The 22169-nt window shown below is 42.4% G+C and overlaps 1 protein-coding gene and 1 non-coding gene across 2 annotated transcripts in view; both read left to right on the top strand.

Annotated features, from left to right (window-relative positions):
• The first annotated feature begins 14323 nt into the window (after positions 1–14323).
• Positions 14324–14508, top strand: LOC112548670. Its single transcript, XR_003092312.1, has one exon. It is a non-coding gene; the product is annotated as a U2 spliceosomal RNA (small nuclear RNA).
• A 594-nt stretch (positions 14509–15102) lies between these two features.
• Positions 15103–22169, top strand: part of LOC102368256 (sperm-associated antigen 16 protein-like) — a gene marked incomplete at its 3' end in the record, with an annotated part of 15280 nt that continues 8213 nt past the window's right edge. The window contains exons 1-3 of the mRNA XM_006038550.2: positions 15103–15157; positions 18610–18656; positions 19907–20005. Coding sequence (XP_006038612.1) covers positions 15109–15157; positions 18610–18656; positions 19907–20005 — 195 coding nt within the window. The remainder of the gene's footprint in view (positions 15158–18609; positions 18657–19906; positions 20006–22169) is intronic.

Here is a 22169-nt window from a genome sequence, read left to right as displayed (position 1 = left end):
TAAAGGTGAGTATTGAAAGTGAGTACAACCTAAAGCAATAAACACTGATTCCTCTTGTCGTTGAGGGCCTTGTTGCACAGTAGTTTTGGGCAGTTCCTGGAGCCTTTAACCTCTGGACTGTCTGCACATTAACACCTTAAACTAGTTTTAAGTGCTCGTTGGGTGGTTCAAAGTTATGCTGCTCCAGGGCAGGATTATCTCTGATCTGTGATACTCAGCTCATGTTACACTAAGGTGTAGCCACTCTAGGCTATAGCCACAAACACCCCACCTGTCCTCCCACCTACACTGGCCTAGATTAGGTCCATTGTCCCCTGCCACCCTCTCCAGCACCCCATATCCCACTTCCCTTCCCCCTGGTTTCCTTGTGACTGCCCACGCTGTCTGTCTCGGGGGAGCAGTCAGGGAAGGGTTAACCTGCCTGCCTGCCCACCACCACTACTGTTTTGTAAAAATTCTGTAAAACCATTTCTAAAATGAAAATCTTAGATTTAAGTGCCTAAATTCTGCATAAGTCTCATATATTAGGTGCCCTAATCCTAATTTTGTGGATCTGGGCCCAAGTTATTAACAGAATGCTTAAGAGAGGTTGAATCTCTACTATTTCTTGTGCTGCTGCATAAAATAGTTTCATAGGTCATTTTTTTTTACCATATTATAAATTGCATTAGATAGGAAGCCAAACCTGAAGAGCTTAAATTTAACATTTTTAGATTTCCACTTTCTGTGTCATTTCAACAGTTAAACAAAATATTATGAAACCACAAAGCAGAGGTTTGACATTTAAGTAGTCATATATGGTATCAATATATTGTACTGTAGCTTTCATCAAAGAGATGTGAAAATGAAAACCACATAGTGTTTCATCCACCCACACAAGCTATAATCAATAGCATGCATCAACGTGTTATATGAAAAATGCTACTGAAAATTCTCATGTATTATACAAAACCAGAATCACTGCTCTAAACCCTACAGTTTATTAATAATAAGAAGCAGGAAGATAGCTATATTTTTTACACTCCATAATCTGACTTTCGTTATATACCATCAGCTGTATGTTCAAGCAGTTTACACTGTCATAGCTATGTTGACTTCAGCTGAGTTGAGATGATTTATGAAAGTTGAGGATCTGGCACATAATCACTTGGATTTTGGCAAAATTATGTGACAAAATGGAAGATGGCTAAGAATAAACAAATCAGCTATGGGAAATCTAAATTCCAACTTGAACTTTAGCCAAAACAGCTGACCGGAGTCTCTCTATAAAGTTTGAATAAGTACTCCAATACTTAATAAAAGTTGTTGTTCCTCCAAGTTAGCCCTTCTGACTTTGCGAATGTTCTACAAAATTCATCATAGATTCCTTGTTCAGCAGTGTCAGGCTGATTCATTCATTCTTTTTGATTTTCAGAATGTTTCCCTCAGAGATACACAATGTGTTCTAGGCTTCTATTAGGAATGCTTGTGAACAGATACATTATGATAAACTGTTTGCTTCTTCAGGTGTTGCCTGAAGAATCTAAGAATATATGTGACCAGGGTAGAAAAATAAAGGAAAGGAAAGGTGAGTTCAGTCAAGGAGAATGTTAAAATAGCAACAATAATGGGAGAGCTTTGGAATAAATTAGTTGAAATGTAATGGTGACTGATATTGAGGAAGGAGGGGGATCTGCTTGGGGTTTGGAAGGGGCTAGGAGAAGGGCCAGGTGTAGAAAGAAAACAAATTTCTACAGGTCCTGCAGAAAAGGCCCTGGGGGTTACAGTGGACAATAAGCTGAATATGAGCCAAAAGTTTGCCCTTCTTGTGCACATGATATAAGCAAAAACTTTCTCATGAGGACGATAGTAAAGCACTGGAGCAGATTGGTGGTGGACTTTCCACCCTTGAAGGTTTTTAAGACCCAGATAGACAAAGCCTTGGTTGGGATGATCTAATTGGGGATAGTCCTGCTTTAGCAGGGGATTAGACTAGATGACCTCCTGAGGCCCCTTCCAACCCTAATTTTCTATGATTCTATGAAATTCAAATGATTTAGCTGGATTTCTAATGCATTTGCTTATGTATATGTAACATCTGTTAAAATGATTAGTGTTGAAAAATCAGTATGTCAATACATGTCTAGAAGACAGCGCAGTTAGAAGGGAAAGGGCATCAGGGAACCAGCTAGAACGAGTCTGGAGTGTGAGCACCCAGACAGCATTGGGATGAAACTTCCAAAATGAAGGTGCTTTAGTTGGGTTAGAGATGCCTGAAAGCATGGATGTTAACTAAATTTTAACTAATCCTCATTTCTGTTAGTTTTGCTATTAACTATTTCTTCTTTGTGTCACATGAGGGAGTTACAGGGGTGTAGGTTGTAGCCATGTTGGTCTAAGGACATAGGCAGACAAGGTTGTTTGGGTGAATCTGATATCTTTTATTAGACCAAGTTAAATATTTGGAAAACAATTTTTTAACAAGCTTTCGGGTTCAAAAACCCTTCGTCAGGCTAAGGACATTTCAGCAGTTGGTGTGCGCTCTTCCTGGATGGAATGAAAAGTAAAGAAGTCAGAGGCTGGGCTGGTATGCATTCAAGATAGGCAGTCAATGAAGATGTAGATCGAGGAGTCAGTGGATGACAGACAGGCTGGGTGGAGGAGGAGAGAGAAGGGGGATGAATAGTGGAGAAGTACCTGGGGAGTCAGATGTCAGGCAGGTTATAATGTGTCATAAATTTAATGTCTATATTTTGCCCATGATTTTTTGTATCCAGGAGGTTGATGAAGTGGAGTTCATAGGTTCGTCTCTGGGAAGTGTTTTGTAAGTTTCCTTTGAGGATCAGGACTGAGAGATTGGAGAGAGAGTGGTTTTCTTGTGAGAAATGTGCCCCCACAGGTAATTGGGTATTTCTGTCTTTGATAGATTTCCGGTGTGCATTCATTCTGGTGCACAGTTGTTGTTTGATCTCTCCTACGTATTTTCCATCAGGGCATTTGGTGCATTGGATGAGGTATATTACATTTCTGGAGGTGCAGCTGTAAGATCCAGGAATGCTGATGGCTCTGTTGTGGGGTGTAGTAATAGTGGGGGTGGTGGAGATGTGTTGGCAGGTTTTGCATTGCTTGTCATGGCATGGTCTGGATCCATTTGTTGTGTTCTGGGCCTAAGGAAGTTTGCTTCTGGTGATGAGGTTAGCAAGGTTTGGTGCTTGTTTGAAAGCTAGGATGGGTGGCTCTAGGAAGATCTCTTTAAGAATAGGGTCTCTTTCTAGTATGGGTTGCAATTGTTTGAGGATTTTGTGTACGGGTTCGAGGGAGGGGTGATAGGTCATAACCGTAACGTGAGGGAGTTGTAATTCTTGCCTGTATTATTTATGCAACGAATTAGGCAATGCTGCTTTTTGTATATCTCAATTATTTGTGTTTCTTAATGATAAGTATTTGTGATTGTCTTTTCTGTAACCTTTTTATTTTGTATAAATAAAAATTTATCACTTATAAGAGCGCGTGTTTATCTGCTTTGTGGTTTATAGGTTACTTGTGGTAACTGACGTAGCCCTTTACAGCATGCTAACTAAATTTAACAGCAAAAGATGTGGGATGTTAGCTTCTAATGATCATAGACAAATAATCAACACTATAAAATATATTTATGTTCGTAAAATCAGTACTTACTTGTAGGATGTATGGTTAGGCCAATTAAAAAAAAGATGAATGTGTTAGTCACCTCCCTTCTTCATTTTTTATGCAACCATCACAACATTACCATCATATTGGTGTATGAAGATCCAGGACGTGCCACCTGCCCAAATTTCCCCCCAAAAGTGCAAAAGCAACAACTGCAAAAGATATGGAGGCTGCAGTTTTTGGCGCCTCAGAAATACCAGTATCAGAATGAGTTGATTCTGAGACCATCCTAGCTCTTCAAGCAATTTTTTTCTAGAATGTCATATAAAGTCTTTTACTGTGTAATCACATTATATCTACATGACTTCTGTCATGGTCACAATATTTGAATTGTCATATCATATTTAGAGTATATATAAAAATATGGGTCCAGATCTACTTATAGCCCAATATGCAGTCCTATAGAGTGAATGTTATTAAGCAAAATATTGTGTAGCAGGTGTATGTGGCCTATCATAGAGATATGATACTGGGATGAGGTAAAAACAGAACATACAAGCTAAAAAGCTAAAATAAAGGAGTTCTTAAAAAACCCTATATTGGCTCCTGAACTAAATGACTGAAATACAGCTGATGGAAGATATGTAGGAGAGACCAGACAACCACTGCGCACCAGAATGAATGCACACCGGAAATCCATCAAAGACAGAAACACCCAATTACCGGTGGGGGCACATTTCTCACAGGAGGGCCACTCTCTCTCCAATCTCTCAGTCCTGATCCTCAAGGGAAATTTACACAACACACCCCAGAGAGGAGCCTATGAGCTCCATTTCATCAACCTGCTGGATACTAGAGATCAGGGACTAAACATAGACATTGGATTTTTGATACATTATAATCTGCCTGGCAACTGACTCCCCAGCCCAGCCCCTGGCTTGTTTACTTTTCATTCCATCCAGGAAGAGCACACACCAACTGCTGCAGCTTCCTGAGCTTGACGAAGGGTTTTTGAACCCGAAAGCTTGCTTAATAACTATTCTCCAACCATTTGGGTTGGTCTAATAAAAGATATCAAATTCACCCAAGGAACCTTGTCTGAAATACAGCTCGTATCCAAGACTAGCAGTAACTAAAAAAATGACTGTTGATAGAAGAAAAACTTGACAGGTGTACACTGATTCATGTGGAAAGGAAAATTTTCAGATTGTCAGAAGAATCTGACTACAACTTTCCCTTTAAGAAGAGATTGTGCATATTGGAGTCTTAAGGGTAACAAGAATGGATCCATGTTTATTCTATTAAATGTATGAAAATGGAATAAAGACCAATATGTCACAGGCTCTACTGCAGGATAAAGCAAAGACAATGCCATCTATATTTAATAATTTGAGCTTTTAGGGGGTAGGTTTTTAAAGGCATTTAGGTAGTCCTCTGCTCACTAAATGATTTAGCTATCATCATCACAAGGTGATTTAAAAAGTGTTAAATTATAGTAATATAATCAAGCAGCTTGCCACACTAATATGTAATGAGGCAAAAATTGCTATTTTGACAATACAAACAAGTTCAGAATGAGCTACCTTAACTAGACAAGGTAAGGTATCATGACTTATCACTAGCAGAATGTGTTTTGTTTTTTTGCGGTGGGGAGAGATGCATGGGGATAGTCACTGTTAGAAATTCCTGACATTTTAAATTTGCTGTTACATCTAGTTGTGGTATTGTATACAGTACCAGTTGCGATTACCTTGATATGCTCATGTCTCTGTTGTTGTATTAAAAGACTAGCAACCAGATGTCCAGAAAGACATATGAATACGCAAGGTTCTGCTAAGATGACAAGAGGAATGATGGTGTCAATACTGTGGTAGATGGACTAGGATTGAATGGTAAAAGTTCAATATGCAATGATCAGATCCCACATCTGATTAGCTAACTACCTCTTCTTATGAGTCTTTGTATTACTGCTACCTCACCAAGGTGGGGATTGTAGCCCAAAGGGTACATACAGTCATTACATTTAGATTGACCTAACTAGGGTTAGGTCCATTTAAGTGCCTGCTTTTACAGGTGTTCAGAGGGGTTAAACTGGGCAAAAAATGGTGGGCCTGGTCCAAGTTAGTTCAGCTCTTCAGGTGAACTAGACTGGGAATGGTTTAACTGATCTATCAAATGCTCATATATGTTTGGAGCAAGCTCCAGGGCTAGGAAAGCTGAGCTGCTCACCTGAACTTCAGAGCTGTGCTCTCTGACCTGGAGCAGGCTATTTTTAGCCCTAAACAGCTCCCTGCTATATGGACAACCCACCTGTGAACCAATAAACCCTACCCCTTTCAGTCTCGCTAACTCCTCTTGCAGACCCACTAGCACCCTCTCCCCGATCCCACCCAACTCTCCCCCAATCCCAAACTACTTATACTGGGTTCCCCAAGTGACTCCTGGCACCAGTAATTGGCTGTACCTGCCACTCCTGGTCTACATTCACGTAGCTTTAAGTAGATGGTATGAACATAGACCAGGAGCAGCAAACAGCTGTACCCACCCAGAGTGGCTAAACTTATGTAACAGCCTGCCAATATGGGCTCACCAGATTGGCTTGAGATACATAACCTGCACTAGAAACAGTGCCGGTGAACTCTGAGTGAACCCAAGGGTGGAGCAGGGGAGCTCTGCCCTGGGGAAAAGGTGAAGGCAGTCGAAAGAAGGGGTTTTCAATCCTTTCATTCGCACAGAAGGGGGATGGCCAGAGTTGGGGGCCAGCCACCCTGAGCCCCGGTTGGCCGGTTTGCAAGCCAGGGAGGGACAGCCAGAGAGGATAAAAGCAGCAGGCGAACTAGCATGGGGGGCTGCTGACAGTGACTCTGGGGAACGAAGCAGGAGGCCTAAGAAGAGCTGGGGTGAGCTGACCCAGCAAAGGGAGCAGAGAGACCCCTCTGAAGAGCCTCGAAGCCCCTGGGAGAAGAAGGCAGCGGCAGTTGGAAGGCCCTGGGAGAAGAAGGCAGAGGCAGTCAGCCGTGCCTCCAGCCCTGCAGCAGAGAAGGAGCAGCGGCCAGGGTTTGGGGCAGAGAGCTGGTGCCCCAAGGCCCCATCGCAGTGTGCTGGACGTGCTGGGCATCCCAGAGGTTAGGGGTGGCAGTCAGCCCCCACTCCACTGCGGAGAAGAAGCAGCAGCCAAGAGTGCAGGGAGCTGGGCCGGTGAGTTGAGGAAACCCCTTCCCTTCCCTGGGGAAGCGGGACAGCAGCAGGCAAGGCATTGGGATCCTGAAGAGCGGCAGAGCGCCAGGACAAGGGTCCCTGGGAGCTCGGGGCACAGGCCAGCGCTCAGAGCGGGATTTGCGAGCTGCGTGGTATGTGGAGTGCCCGGCCAGTCATCTGGAGCAGGGGTCTAGAGCAACGACCCCTGGGAGCTGCCTGTGCTGCTGACCCTCTGCCACTGACTGCCCCAGAAAGGGACTCAGTCCTGTCCCTTATTCTGCAGCTGATTGTCATTGGATGGAGTCCCTGAGCTTTGTACTTGGGTCATGCTGATTGCTGCAGGAGCCTACTTTGTTGCTTGCCTTTTAGGTTGCCATGGAGGGTCACCCTTCAACCTCTTTGTGAGGGTTGGGGTTTGATATAATTTGATTGCTGCAGACCAGAAGAGCCTACACTGTTGCAGCCAGTTACCCTACCTATGGTTCTTGAGTCAAGGGTTGATTAATGCATTCTGGTTTGTTTTGTGATTCTGGTTATGCCATTTATGTTCACTTGTAAATAACCTTTCCTATTATTCTTGTTTTGTAAATATAGCGTAAATAGTTAAATCAGTTAAGCGTTAGACCTTCTTGGGACCACGGGCTGCTCTGTGGGGAGCAGGGGCCGGCTGGAAAGTAAATTGGTGCTGGCCAGAAGCCCTGCCCCATTCTCACCAAAGGATCCCTGATATTTGGGCAGGGGTGGCAATTATTGGGCCACCACCCGGGTTACGCTTAATCCCTCACACAATCACACTCAAATCTGGCACATATGTCTGCTAACCATTAATGCTAATGAGAGAATAAAAGATGAAAAACATCTGTGTGTAAGCTTCTTCTAAATCTAAAACTAGATAATGCTGAATTGGATTGGGTGTATGACTATGAAAACTGTTACAAACTGAACAATGTGGGAAAGCAAAAGATTTGTATCAGTTTAATTGAAAGGTATGTGCATACTGTAACAACAGTATATGTACATAATCAATTTGTAACCCTGAAGAAATGAAAATGATTTCAACAATGGAACTTATTAACATACTAGCCATTTACCTGTCAAGAATGACCGGGGCGGGGGCTGGGGGGGACAGGGCACTGCCACCCACCAACCCTGTGCTGCCACTGCTCTGCCTCCGGCCCTGTGAGCCCCACCTGCTGTCTTGTTCCGTGCGTGCCCCCGCCACCACTGTGCCCCCCCTTCCCACTTCCCTCCCCCTCTCTGCTGCCTTTTGTTGGGGCCTGGTGGCGGCAGTGCCAAGACCAAAGTGAGGGGGGAAGGGGGGCGTGGCTAGTGCTGTGCTGCTGCCTCCAAGGAGCAGGGCCGGTGGGGAGGCCCCCCCTGCTCTGTCCCTGCTGTCATGGCAGCACTCCGCCATGTGTGTCCGTCTGTGCAGAGCACTCTGATTGGTTGTTTCAGTCAGTATTGTGATTGGCTGCTAAGACTACCAATCAGAGCGTGAATAAAGAATTACAGACAGACAGACAGAGTAAGGCTTTTATTATATTAGAATATTTTCTAGGACTCTCTCTCCAGAGACATATTATTAAGACCTTTTTATTTCTGTAAAAGCTGCCAAGCTTATTGCTGCCATATGCATAAGATACTATTTTCCAGAGAAGAAATCAAAGTAGTTTGGTTAGACTCTATAGTCCTGTTTCTGCACCCACTAAATTAGTGTCAAGATTCTCACTGACTTCACTGGAAACGGGACTGGGCCTCTTTTTCAGAATGAAATGCAAGTCCCAGGCTTCTTCAGTGAGTGGAGTGATATGTTGAAAGCTTAAATAAAAGCTTTAGTTCACCCTTCTAGAGGGTAAATATATCAACCTAACTGAAGTTTGAGGCTACAAATGGATAGCATTTTCATATCTAAAGAGACTGTAGGACAGGATAACAACTTTTGTGACTGCTGTCTAGGAACAAGTTTACCATTTATAACTCAAATATAACTTTAGATTGCCTAGACTGTAAACCAGGGTAAGTATGTCTCTAGTCATTAGTGTTTGGAATTTGGAATTGTAATAATCAAATAATTAAATATAATGTATTTTAATGGGCAGTTCTCAACTCAGGAAATAGATAAAAGTTGATTTGTAATGTGTATTGACAGAAGATTATTGGGAAATGATGGCAGTCATGTAATAATGACTTGATGTCAGAAGCAGTTCACATCATAAACAGATAAGCAAAGCTTCTCAGTAGTATCCAAGCAAAAAAAAAAAATCCTTCACCCAGTTAGAGAAAAACAATCACACTGATTAGGTTGCAGAATAGATGCTCAAATAACTTATTTAAAAAAAATATTTTTGGGATAAGCTCCATCTTATGGCTTGCTTAGCTCTCAATTTTTTTCACAGACTTAGAGCAAACAAGAACATTGTAGTGATCTAGATCGGATCTCCTCTAAAAGACAGGCCATCGGACTTCATTGAATTAATTTATATTTGTACTAGAGCATATCTTTAGAGAAAACATCACATTTTGATTTACACATTTCCAGTGAAGCAAAATTCACCATAACACATGGAAGCCAGTCCAATAGATAATTGGACCTTTACTTTTAAAAAATTGCGCCTTCTTTCTTGTGTCAGTTTGCCTAACTTCAACTTCCAGTCATTGATTATTCTTATAATTCTGTCTACTAAATTGTAGTAATCTATCGTCAACCTTTTGTTCCCTATTAAGTTACAGACTTTAAATAAGTCTCCCCTTAAATACCTCTTTGAAGAAATGAAATAGATTGAAATCCTTGAAACATTCATGTATTTTATGCATGTATGTATGCCAATCCTTTAATATTTCTTGTTGTAACAGTTAAGTCCCTGTATTACCTGAATGATCCAACTGGCTCAGCTGGGTTCAAGCTGGTTCTTTCTCAGTCCTCCTGTTTCTGGCTTACACTTAAGGAACTCCCCTAGCATCTCATCTTTGCTGTACAATGCACTGTTTCCAATCTATAAACAACTTCAGCCTGGATACAATTCCTCACCTTGTCTCTGGCTTCTGCCTTTATTCCTGGACTTTAATTTATCTCCAGCCTCTGGTTCCTGTCTTATCTTACATTCTGACTTCCAGATTCCAGCTCTTGCCCCTAGGCTTGATTCCTTGGCTATTCCCTTTGGAACCTGGCCTTGTCCTTTTCTTTGCCCTTTGACTTGGCAACCTGGTGTTTGTTTGTTGTCTCCTGAACTCTAACTTCTGTCTATCTAGGGTAGTTCAGCTGCACTCACGCTTATGGCATTTCTTTCAATCCATTCCTGAACACATTCCAGTTAGTCTCCTTGAATTCTATACACTAGAAATGTACATGGTATTCCAGTAGTGATGGTACTTATGCCAAATATAGAGAGAATATAGATTGATTAATAGATTCATAGATTGTAAGCCTGGGAGAGACCTTGGAAGATCATTAGGTCCAGCCTCCTGCACCAGGCAGAAAAGACAGGTGGGGTCAGGTGACTCCAGCAACATGACTGTCCAGTCTCCTCTTGAAGATTTCCAGGGTAGGCAATCGCACCACCTCTGGAGGGAGCTAATTCCACAGTCTGGACACCCTGACTGTGAGGAAGTTTTTCCTAAAGTTGAGCCTGAAAAGATCTTCCACGAGTTTGTGGCCATTACTCCTGGTTCTCCCCAAGGGCACCCTGGTGAACAGTTGTTCACTGAGCCCCTGATGTACTCCCCTGTTGTAGCGGTAAACTGCCACCACGTTCCTTCTCAGCCTTCTCTTTTTCAGGCTGAAGAGTCCCAGGTCCCTCTGCCTTTCCTTGTATGGCTTGCCATGCAAGCCCCTAATCATATGGATGGCCCTTCTGTGGACACTCTCAAGTTGTACCACATCCTTGTTTAAGTGTGGTGCCCAGAACTGGACGCAGTACTCCAGTTGGGGTCTCACCAGTGCCAAGTAGAGAGGAAGAATCTCCTCCTTCGTCTTCCTGGAGATGCATCAATTGATGCATGCCAGAGTATTATTTGCCCTGCTGGCAACAGAGTCACACTGCTGGCTCATATTCATATATAACTTCATTGCTCCAACTCTACATTGTTTTATATATACATTAGCCTTTTTGGCCACAAAAATCACACTGAGAGCTCATGTTCATCTGATTATCCTGGCATTATCTTTAGCTAGCATTTACTGGGTCCCAAGATGGAGTGCTCTGTAATAATGACCTGTGTTCTCTTGTCTTAAGAGGTAGGCTCTCATATTTGGTTGTAATGAAGCACATTTTGGGTGCGTCTGCATGAGACATTTACTGAACAGTAGACTAATTAGCTGTGCAGTAAACATTGCATATCTACACGTGTACCCCTGTTAGGCTGGAATAAACAAATTTACTCTGCAGAGTATTCTCCTGCAGAGAAGCAAAACGAAAACAGTATCATAGACTACACTCAGAAACTCTGGGACTAAAGGAATTGTAAGATTTACTTAAGGAAAACATCTAGCTAGGAGGCAAAGGAGCAGTAAACAATATAACCACCACTTTCCCACTACTGCTGTAAGACACTGTAGCAAAGTCCTTAGAAAAAACACTCAAAGGCTGTTACACCACTGTTCAGAGATATTGAAACTGCACATCCCATAATATTTATGCCTCTGCAAATAAAAAGGGCAGTCAGCCCACTGAGAGTAAGTTTGCTAATTTAGCATTTTGTTTGCCACATCTTATTGCGTGGCATCCTATTTAATGATTATAGTCTTAATTTGAAGGAAAACTCGATTTGATGATGTGATATGTATATGTTGGGTTTTTTTCTCTTACCTCTGATTTGTGCGATCCTCAGTCTGTATATTTTATTGCCTGAGGAATTCCCAGACCTGGCTAGTAAAATCAGTACTTCTCTTCTGTGGTTGACTATTAGCAGTTTCTTTAATACATATTTTCAGAGAGATATTAGGATTTGTCTTTTCAGGTATTGTACACAAATTCAATAACTTTTGTGTGACCAAGTGATCCTGTAACCCTGTGTGTGTAATTTTCATTGAGTTAGTATGAATTTAGAACTAGGTCCTCTGGGTCTTTTCTCAAACCTGTGAATTCAATTAAAAGATTCCCATTGACTCCAAAGGACCTCGGTCTCATACCAGTAGTAATTTAAGAGAAGGAAGAAGTCATTAGGCTTGGTAATTTATAATATACTGTATATTTGAGGAGAATGTACATAACAGTGAACTCAACATTCTTGCCCTTCCCTTTAATTAAACTTAAGAGAAATAGCATACTATAGGAACTTAATTTGAACAAATAATCCCCTCAGGTATAGACTGAAGTGTAATATAAGATTCAGGACATCTGTTTCAGCTACAAAGTTTTTACTTTCTCTAAAGGGATAATTAGCTCTAGTCTATAAAGTGTAAGCACTAGAAGTTTATTTTTTCTCTGTTTTTCATTCCTTCTTTCCAGGCAATATGATAATCTATATAAAAGGTCACCAAAAATAAAACTACAAATTGGTTTTAAAAAATCATCTACAATTCAGAATGACTCATAGGCTCTTTTCTTGGTTCAGCCAGTGACTCATTGTAAAATTCTTGGTGAAAAATTCATAGCTAGTCTGTGACAGTTTACTTATAAAAGGAGCATAAAACTCTAACTACCATTCACTAATAATTATTGAATATCTATAATGAACTTGGAGCAGAAAAGTTTTTTATAAAAGTGCAAACAAAGTATTATTTATTAGAATAGAATCATAGGAAATAAGCTATGCCATGAAGTGTTTCAATGTTTCAGTCTGAAGCACTCAAATTATTATCATCATCACCATTATTATTATTAATAATGATAATAATGATAACAAAAAGACAAAAAAGTCATTTAAGCCAATTACATACTTAGAGTTCTTGTTGTTTGCCTTCTGATTATTGAAGCTCTAGGGTACATATTATCTAGTTTTTTTCTCAAACCATGAGGACCAGAAGCTAATTTTTAAATAAAAGCTGAGATTTTCATATAATCATGTAACTGGATGCCCAGGGATTTTAAGAAAGATTCAATATCAAGATCTGAGACTAAATAGAACAGTTGTCAATATTGCAGCTGTTGCCTGGCAGAGCTTGAGAACTGCTGGTTACTTGTGCTCAGTAGCATAAAAATGGGTGGGCCACTGGTGCCCATTTAGAGGGGGCACAAAAACAGCTGCCCCTGCTGCCTCTTCTTTTGCGCAAGATCCCTGACTATTTTGTGTGATGAGCATGCCAAGGAGGCTAGCCTGGGGTGTATTTCAAGAGCCAGTAAATCAGTCAGCATTTTCAAAAATGGGTGAAAGCTCCTCATGTCTTAGCCATGTCAGGAACAGGATTACATTGACAGATTAAGCTGTCTAGGATTCATTCATTCACTATGCGAGATTCCTCAGGTGGGAATTCTAGTCCTAAATATAAGAAAGTCCATATTACAATGTGCTTGATTTATGTGTGTCCTGGATAGATGTATTAGTTGCTTACTTGCAACAAATTTCAGTTATCTGCATAACAATTATCTGCATAACATCTTTCTATGTCACTGCCTACTTTGTAAATTAACTGTACTCTGGTGAACTACTGACTGTAACTGTAATTGTCTCATTTGTATCTCATTGGACTACCTGTAACAGTGCTGGCAACAGTGAAGGAAGAGCTCCTTTGGATCACCTATTAGAACCCTTGAAAATGAGGAGAGCTAGTTCATTTTAGGACTGCTAATATTACAACACAGGCAATGTTGTAAACCAGGGCTGTTCAACTTTTGGGCAGTGGAGGGACTGTAGGCCCTGCAGGCTGCAGGCACTTGGGCTGCATACTGCAGGGGCTGCACACTGTGGGGACCGCCATCCTAGTACCCCACTCCTCCTGCCAGGGTTCAAATTACACTGACTCTCGAGGTGGGGTGTCTGCAAAAATAATTAGGCTGTGCATCACAATTCCCTAATAAAATCAGAGTCCTCTCCGGGTTATGATTTTCAAATCTGATAGGGGGTCTTTCATGTCTTATGAGGGGGCTCAGCCCCTCCCCCCAGTTCCCCTGTAATTCAACCCTGCTCCCCTCACCTTGCTGCATGGGCAGCCTGCTTCCTTTCCCCACAGCTGCTTGCAGGTTGTGGGCATCACAGGCCTCTCCCAGGCTCCACCTGCACCGCACCACGCCCCACCACACCACCCTGCCCTCAAGAGCGGGGCAGGAAGCAAAGCCAGAAGAGAGATGGATGCCAAATGTTCCTGATCACTATAGCAGCCAGATTAAATGGGGGCATCAGAATCCCAAGACGTCTGGGCTTGGGCCTGCATTTAGGATGCCTGCTAATGGATTTGGGAATATCCAAAGTCCCAAGGTGACAGCCTGGGATGGAGGATGCTTGCCAGTTGTAGCGCTGTACATGGTGTTCAGAATGATTGAGTTCTGCCTGCTCAATCAATATGGTTTTTGGAACGACTGAGTTCTCCTCAGTTGATACGATTTGGAACTGATTTGGCTGATTTGACCTGGAACACAAAATATATTAATTAAAATTAAAAAAAAAATCTGTTCTCATCTGTTTAATTGCTGCTACGTCCTCGATGTGAGGCCTGACACATTAAATGTATTTTTGCTGCCAGGAGAGGGCCTCAGAGCTTGCTCCAGCCACTCCAGGCATCTGCCAGCCTGGTATTACAGTGCCACAGCAATGGGGGCAGTGGTGCTCAGGCAGGAGCTACTGGGCTGCCAGCTGGACACCTCTGCTACAAGCAGCGCTCTTTACATGGGTCAACTGCTGTGGTACTGCAGCACCTGTGAAATAAACTAGCTCCTCTTATTTCCAATAGGTGACCCAGAGAAATAAGATACGAGGGGGAAGAGTACGTTAGAGCTGCACTGACTATTCACACGGAGTTGGGAGAAGGGCGCCCCCAGGCTGCTTCTTTGCAGGTGCACGAAGCGCGGCTGCGTCTGCAGAGAAACAGGGTCAGTCCCTGCGCCCGCACCAGCCCTCATGGGGCGGGACACGCGTCACAGGAGGCAGGGCTTGGGGGCTCTCCCCGCCACGCCGATTGGTCCGTGACTAGCGTTGTCCCATCGAAACCCCGGCCGAGCAGCCACGCCGCTGGTTGCCACGGCAACAAGGTGGCGTCGGGCTGTTCCAGTCCCTGCTCTCACCTCCCCCCAAAGCGCAGCGCTTCGCTAACCGCCTCCGGGCAGAACGGAGTGGAAGAAAGCAACTGGCGGTGGGCGGCGGGGAGTGATCTCGCGAGACCTCCGGGCGTCCCTAGCAACCGCGCGAGTGGCGGGGGAGCGGGCGGCGATGGACACGGAGGCGGCGGCCGGAGCGGAGGGGCCCTTCTGCCTGCAGCGTATCCTCCCCGCGCCGCCCGTGAGGGGCGGCGGGAGGCCGTTAGCGGAGGGGGGAAGGAAGCGGGGCGGGATGGGCGCCCCAGTCCATTGAGCAATAAACGTAACGTGCCGCGGCGCAATATCTGTTAACGTGTTACAGCGCAATCTGCGTAATATACGTAACGTGCCGCGGCGCAATATACGTTATATATATGGCGCTGCACTACATACATGTGTAACTAGCCGCGGCGCAATATACGTAACGTGCTGCAGTGCACTATATGGTAACGTGCCGCACTGCAATATGCGTAACATGTACGTAATATGTGTAACGTGCTGCAGCGCAATATACGGGGCATGCCACAGAGGCCTGGGGAGGAGCCGCAGGGCGCAGTGCAGTGGTTCCCCACCGGGGACCGGGCGAGAGATTTGCCCTAGACCGCTGTAGTGCCAATGCACCCCGCTCTGCTGCTGGTCTTCCTGCAGCTCTTTGCAAGAGGAGAGTTGCTCCCATGGCTTCCCCATGGTCACCAAGGGAGGGGGGAGGCAGAGCTGATGGTTTCTGAGGGGGGCCTTGAGCCCCTTGGGGGGGTTGCCTTGAGTTGGAGCAGGTTCAGAAACGTGGGAGTAGACAGGTGGTCCTGCTTGGACCACAGGGTTGAGCTGGATGGCCTCTGCCAAGCCCTATCTTTTGTACAATTTCACTCCAATCAAGGTGGGGGGGGAGGGCATCTGAATCCCAAGGCCAGATTTGCACCTAGAGGATGCCTGCCTGAATTTGGGGAGTATCCAAAGCCCCAGACCAATGGAGGAGGGAGGGAGGAAGGATGCTTGCCCCACGGTAGAGCCACACTTGATGATTGAGTTCTGCTCGGTCAAATTTTGGAACCTGGTTATTTGGCTTTTCCCAGTTGAATCTGGAGCTGATTTGGCCTGGCGGGGGAAGCATGGATTGTCATGTGTCTGTCTGTCAAGGCACTAATTTAACCAGTCACTGTTCCTGCTACCCTGACTATCTCCAGGGGTCCTCTGCTTCTAGGATAGCACAGGTAGCCCGTGGCTTCCCTGGCTCTTCTGCTCTTTGCTGTCTGTATAGTGGATGCACTATTGCCCAGCAATGCATGGGGAACTCTTCTCCCTTCCTTTTCTGTCTTGTGAACTCTTTAATAGCAACGGCCTTGCAGCTCTGTCTGCCATTCTGTCTCCACAATATTTGGTTCCTGGACCAGTTTATGGAATGGAGATTTCAGACACTACAAGTTGTTGCTTAGGGTCAGAAAGAAGAAAGGCAGTTCATTGTGTGAGGCCTCATCTGTATTTGTCTCTGACAGTGGGGAAACAGATGCTCAGGAGCTAGCCAGCTGCCTGGATGTCTAGAGCCACAGCTCTTGATGGCTAGTAGATGGCTTTTAAGAGCCTTTTCCAAACCAGAACTGTTCTCCATGCCTGTTCTGACATGCTGCTGAGATACTCTACCAGGAGTTTGTAGACACATTGAGCACATACTTCTCAATCCTCCCATTAAAGTCAGTGAAGTTCATGCAGTTTTGTCCTGGTGTTAAGGAAAACAGTGTGTTAAGGAAACCTAACAGTTTGGATTTTTTTTCCTGTTTTTCTTTCTTCTTGAATAAAGGCAAACAAGCTCACACTCATTAAAAGACAAACTATTTTGGACTAAATCCTTAGAATTAAGAACAAAACATTTGCAGAGAGAAGCTTAGGTGCAGAAAGGTTTTTGAATATACCAGTCCCTGGCTCTGTCTTTCAATTGGTAGACCTGTGTATTTCCATTCATGTGCATTACTGAATTTGCACAAGAAGCTTGGAGGTTTACATAGCTTGTGGATTATTTTGTAAAAAGCTCTTGCAAATACCTAGTTTGTATATACAGTATACATGTATGCCATAATACAGTGGTTCCCAACCCTTTTAGACCGTGGACTGGAAGTGACGGGACCAGCATACTGCAGACCAGTACAGAAAAGGGTTTGCTTCTGGTCCGCAGTATGCCAGTCTCTTCCGGACTTCCGGTCTGGCAGCCAACCCTGTGGACTGGCAGCCAACCCTTTGTGGCCCGGGAGCTGGGAACCTCTACAATAATACACTCAGCATAGTCATGCAGTTGGGTATGTGCAACTGTTCATTGACCTGATCACTGAAAATCAGGCCTTATTCACTCAATGGCTACTCTGTTTATTTTGTGGTTTACAAGAGAAAATGAGATCTCTCCAACTTTATATTAAGCTGGTATCTGAGATTTATGCTTCGTTTATTCTGTTTAGTACGTGGTTGCCAAACAAACGTTCTAGGGAGTTGATATTTCTTAACAGTTTTCTTGGAATTTAGCTGACAGTTTTGTTGATGCAGGATGCATATTTGAATATCCTAGTATAGCTATACTGTTTCTGTCCTGAATATAGCAGTAAAAACTTGCTTGCACCTAGAGTTAAGATCTAGGAATCTGGTTGGGAATATTAAAACAAAAAACATGTCTCTTACCTTACCTTTTGTTTAATTTCAACTTGTGTTACATAAAGGGGTTACCATATGAAATCTCAATGTATGACATAATTTATTGCCAGCTTTCTTCCAGAATTGTTTCTCAACATGAATTTTTTTTAATATTAAATTTACACAAGATGAATGAGTGTTAACTGAATGCTTGAGGACATAATCAACCCTTTGCCATACTAACAAACACATTTGTTGCACTTTCAAGAGACATGCCAATTCCTGTTTATTTAGAATGAGAAATATTTACTTTAGCCTCTTGTTTCAAGGAAACTGCGCTGTTTTCTTGTTGTCTCTACAGGAAAGATGGGTTGTACTGAATTTAGAGGAGCCATAAACAATTTTCCAATTCAGTTTTACATTTTACAAGGTTCACTGCTGCAATTGAATGTTCCTCTTAGGTCTTTTACTGTACAGCTACAGTAATTGTTCTGAGGGTCCAACAGGAGCTTCAGTGCTTAACTTACTTGTGTTCTGTCCCAGAATATGGATCTTCAGATGTACATTTGTGATATCATATCTCTAAATCTGCTTTAAAATATCTATTCAGAAAGGGCAAAATTAACTCAGAGGTTTAAAGGCAGTGCAGTTAACCACTATGATGCAATGGCTTTCTAACTGAGAACAGAATTTGGCCCACAGTTTGTTAAGAAACTCATTTCTAATGGTAGCAAAATAAAGAGGTGATATTTTAATACCGTATAAACCTGTTATAAGAAGTCTGAGTGTTAAATCCAAACTTCATTAGAATTGCATATGTACATCCAAGGGCTGAAGCTACCCCTGAGTACATGAAGTTTGACTTTATGGAGACCAAGGGAGAAGCTGAGATTTATAGACAGCTGGGTTTTTGTTTGTTTGTTTGTTTTGCTTTATTTTTTTGCAGTTATTTCAAAAACTGTCTAAATTCTGTGGAATTTACCACATATGTCAGCTGTTTTTGACTTGACAAAATATCCAGAGGTTACCATAACAGAAGACTCTGAAGATGATTATCAATATGAAGAGGTAATCTAGTTAGGAGATGGTCTTAAGTGATACCTGTGGTACATGATCCATCTCTTCTTTTTTATGTGCATCAGCCACTATGAGATCCTAATGACAAAGCAGTACAGCTTATTTAAAATACTACAAAATGTAATATATATTAAAATACTATAAAATACTATAAAATGTGTTGTATATCATGCTTATATATATATATATATATATATTTTACAATAGGAGCTAGTATCAGTTGACTTGCTGTTTTATTTGTAGTTGCATAATTTGTTCCGAAAAATACCAATTATTCATTTTAGCTGGTTTCAGCTAATTTGTAGTGAACTTTCATTTACCTGCTTATTTAAATACAGTTACATATTTAGATATGTTTATATCATATACCTATGCTTTCTTTGGGTTTGCTTTTCAGTTTCTTAATTTGCATTCTGTTCTCTGTGATCCATGCTCAAAGGTCATGATCTGTATAAAAGCCTTGTAATTAATCTTTAAAAAAAATGGCAATCACTATTTTGTCGGAAGCAAGGCCTGATCTTCCACTGAAGTCACTGGAAAGATCTGCATTGAGTTCAGTGAGATTTGGATCAAGTCTTTTGAGATCAAGTTTGAAATCTTCAAGTCTCTGGGACTTCTGCCAGGCAGTGGTCCAGGAGTTGATACTGAGCTTTCTTTGTCTATAGCAGCGTTTCTCAACTCATCGGTCGTGACCCAAAAGTGGGTCACAAGAATATATGAAAGGGTCACAAACAAACTTTAAAAATGGATTCTTCTTTAAGCAAGAAAAATGGGGGAAATCATGAGTTTTCCCATGCAGTTTGGTAGAGTTTCAGCTTGCAAGGGGCTGTTTGTGGCCCCTCATGCCCCACACACCTCCCCCCACCCCACCTCCTTCCCCCCACACTGCAGGGCTGGGGCCTGGGGGCAGGAGGCAGCAGGTTGGGAGTGAGGGGCACTGCCAGGGCCAGGGGGCTGTGTTCTGCTTAAACTATTTACGGGGTTGGGACTGGCCAGTAATGTTTACAAATGGGTCCAGCTACAAAAAAGGTTGAGGACCACTGCTCTGTAGTGTATATTTCAGCATTAAGCAACAATAATTCTTTCCTTAACACCAACTCCAAATATTTCCTTTAAAAAATTGTATTTTCTTTACTACCCTATGCTGAAGGGATTGAAACAATTATCTATTGGACGAAAAAGTGATGTATTCTATATCAGTATCCTAATTTTAATTTTACTTCATTTATGTTTTGATTCAGGTTCCAGCAGATGATGAATTTAGCCTCCTAGAAGGTGATGAAGATCTGGCAAAAGCTTTACAGACCATACAGGAGCAATCTGAGGATGCACAAATTATAGTAAGCTTTCCAAAGGTTTATATTTAGTAAAAATCAATTGGTAATAAAAATGATTTTAAATTGACTTAAAATGTTGACAATATTATTTCTTTTATTTATTGAATATAATTGTGTACAGAGGATTACAGCATAAGTCTCTGGAAAAATAAAAGAGATGTGACAAGACTGTGTCAGGCATGAAAATGCACAAATATATTTACATTCCCCACCTTTAAAACACTTCATTTACCTTATTGACTATTCTATTCATAGTTTATATATTCCATGTATTGCATTTAAAATATATAATAATTCACACCCTCCTCACACCACACTTGACAAGGATTTTCTTTTCTTATGAGCATAAATTGATAATCATTTAGGCCATTAGTTAGCAAAATAATTACTTATCCACGCATGGGCAGATCCAGGAGGGGAGGGCTGACTGCACAGTTCTTGCACAGGGAGCTGCTTGAGCTCCTGCTTTAGTATGGCTTCAGTGCTGCTTGAGTATGGCTCTGACCAGCCTGGCAGAGGTGCTGCTTTAGTACAGCTCCAGAATCTAGGGGGTAAATGCTACCACTGCTTGTCTCCCCCATCCTCTTGCCCACCACTATGTTCAGCAGCAGGGGAAAAGGCTATAGCATTCACCTCCTGGGTTCTGGGAATGCACTGATAAGCCATTGAGCTCTGCTTACTGCCCATGTGCTGACTGCACCCCCTTGCATCTCTCTAGGATCCATCCTTGTATGCACATATGCCCTACTAATGCCTGTGTTTAACGTCTTTGAATAAAAGTAGGATTACTCTTTTTTTTAAGTTTAGTGACAGTCTAAATTGACTTGCCAGTTAAATTTTTATAGCCAATTAGCCACTAAATCCCAAATCCTGAAACACTATACATATGGTCTGTAGTAGCCATTTCATATCAGTTTAACTTGACAGGCATCTATGCAGATGCCCCCGTAAATAAACATAATTCCTCACATGCTTAAAATGAAGCATGAGCTGATGTGCTTTGCTGAATCAGAGCCTTATTCAAATTAAATATTATTTAACATTTAGTATTAATTATAGGTGTTTTTTATATTTACTCTTTGATTTCAAGCCAGCCATAGAATGGATGGAATTGTGAGTTCAGAAGTTATTTACCTTTTCAGATATATGCTTTACTTTAGTTTATTGGTGTAGTACAGTTGGATAGAAATATGTTTTTCCTCACCATCCATTTTTTATGACACAGGATACTGGGCAAGATGAACCTATGGTCTGACCCAGTAAATGGTAGTTCTTATGTTCTTATAACTTCATAATTTATTCAGTAAGCTATTACCACAGTCTTTCAGTGTTTGGCAAAGGCAAACGAATATAATGATAGAAAATTTAAATGATATAAATAGTTCTCAAAGGCAGATCCAACGAAAGCAACTTATTTTATTGTGTGCTTGTAAATAAACTCATCAGATCTGTATTCCTTCCTGAAGCTTAGATGAAATAAAATGAAAATAAAAACAATCTTTAGTTGTTAAAAATTGAAAAACTACTCTTTTTCTAAGTAGTGGTAACACAATATTTTCTAATATTTACCTGCACTTTTCCCCCCAAAACCAGCTGGTGAAAAGTGTGGTGTATATTATATGCAAGAAAAGGGATCCCCCTTTTCAGGAGCTATGGCAATTAACACTGCCACTGCTTTCCTGCTGCCAATTTTCTAGACCTGTGGGGAGATTGTCCACCCAGATGATATGGCCCAATGTGATTAATTGGGCTGGTGCATGGGGTCAGCCCTGGAGCCAGTGTGCAAGGTCTGAACTGGCATGTGGCTAGCACATAGCCTCGGACCTGGGGTGTGGTTTCAGAATGGATTTGGTGTGCTAAATCCAACCCAGCATGTGGCTCCAGCACTGGCGTTTGGTCCCAGACTCAATATGCTGGAGACAGCTCACGGTGTTCAACTTGGAGCACAGTCCTAGACCCAGTACACTGGGTCATTCCCATGTGGTACATGAGGCTGGCAGCAGGCTTGGCTCAAGAGCTGCTGCTGCTGAGTTACCAGGAAGGACAATCTTTTTTTTTTTTCTTTTCTCATTTTTTTTAAAATTCAGGCTGCTCTTCTGAAACAAGGTGTGGGCTGCATGTGAAAAATGGTTTTTGAAATTCTTCGGAGATCAGCTGTAGTTACATC

The sequence above is a fragment of the Alligator sinensis genome, unplaced genomic scaffold, assembly GCF_000455745.1.
Source record: "Alligator sinensis unplaced genomic scaffold, ASM45574v1 scaffold931_1, whole genome shotgun sequence".
Classification (NCBI taxonomy): Eukaryota; Metazoa; Chordata; order Crocodylia; family Alligatoridae; genus Alligator; species Alligator sinensis.
Note: the sequence above shows the minus strand (reverse complement) of the source record. Positions and strands in the feature narration are given on the sequence as shown.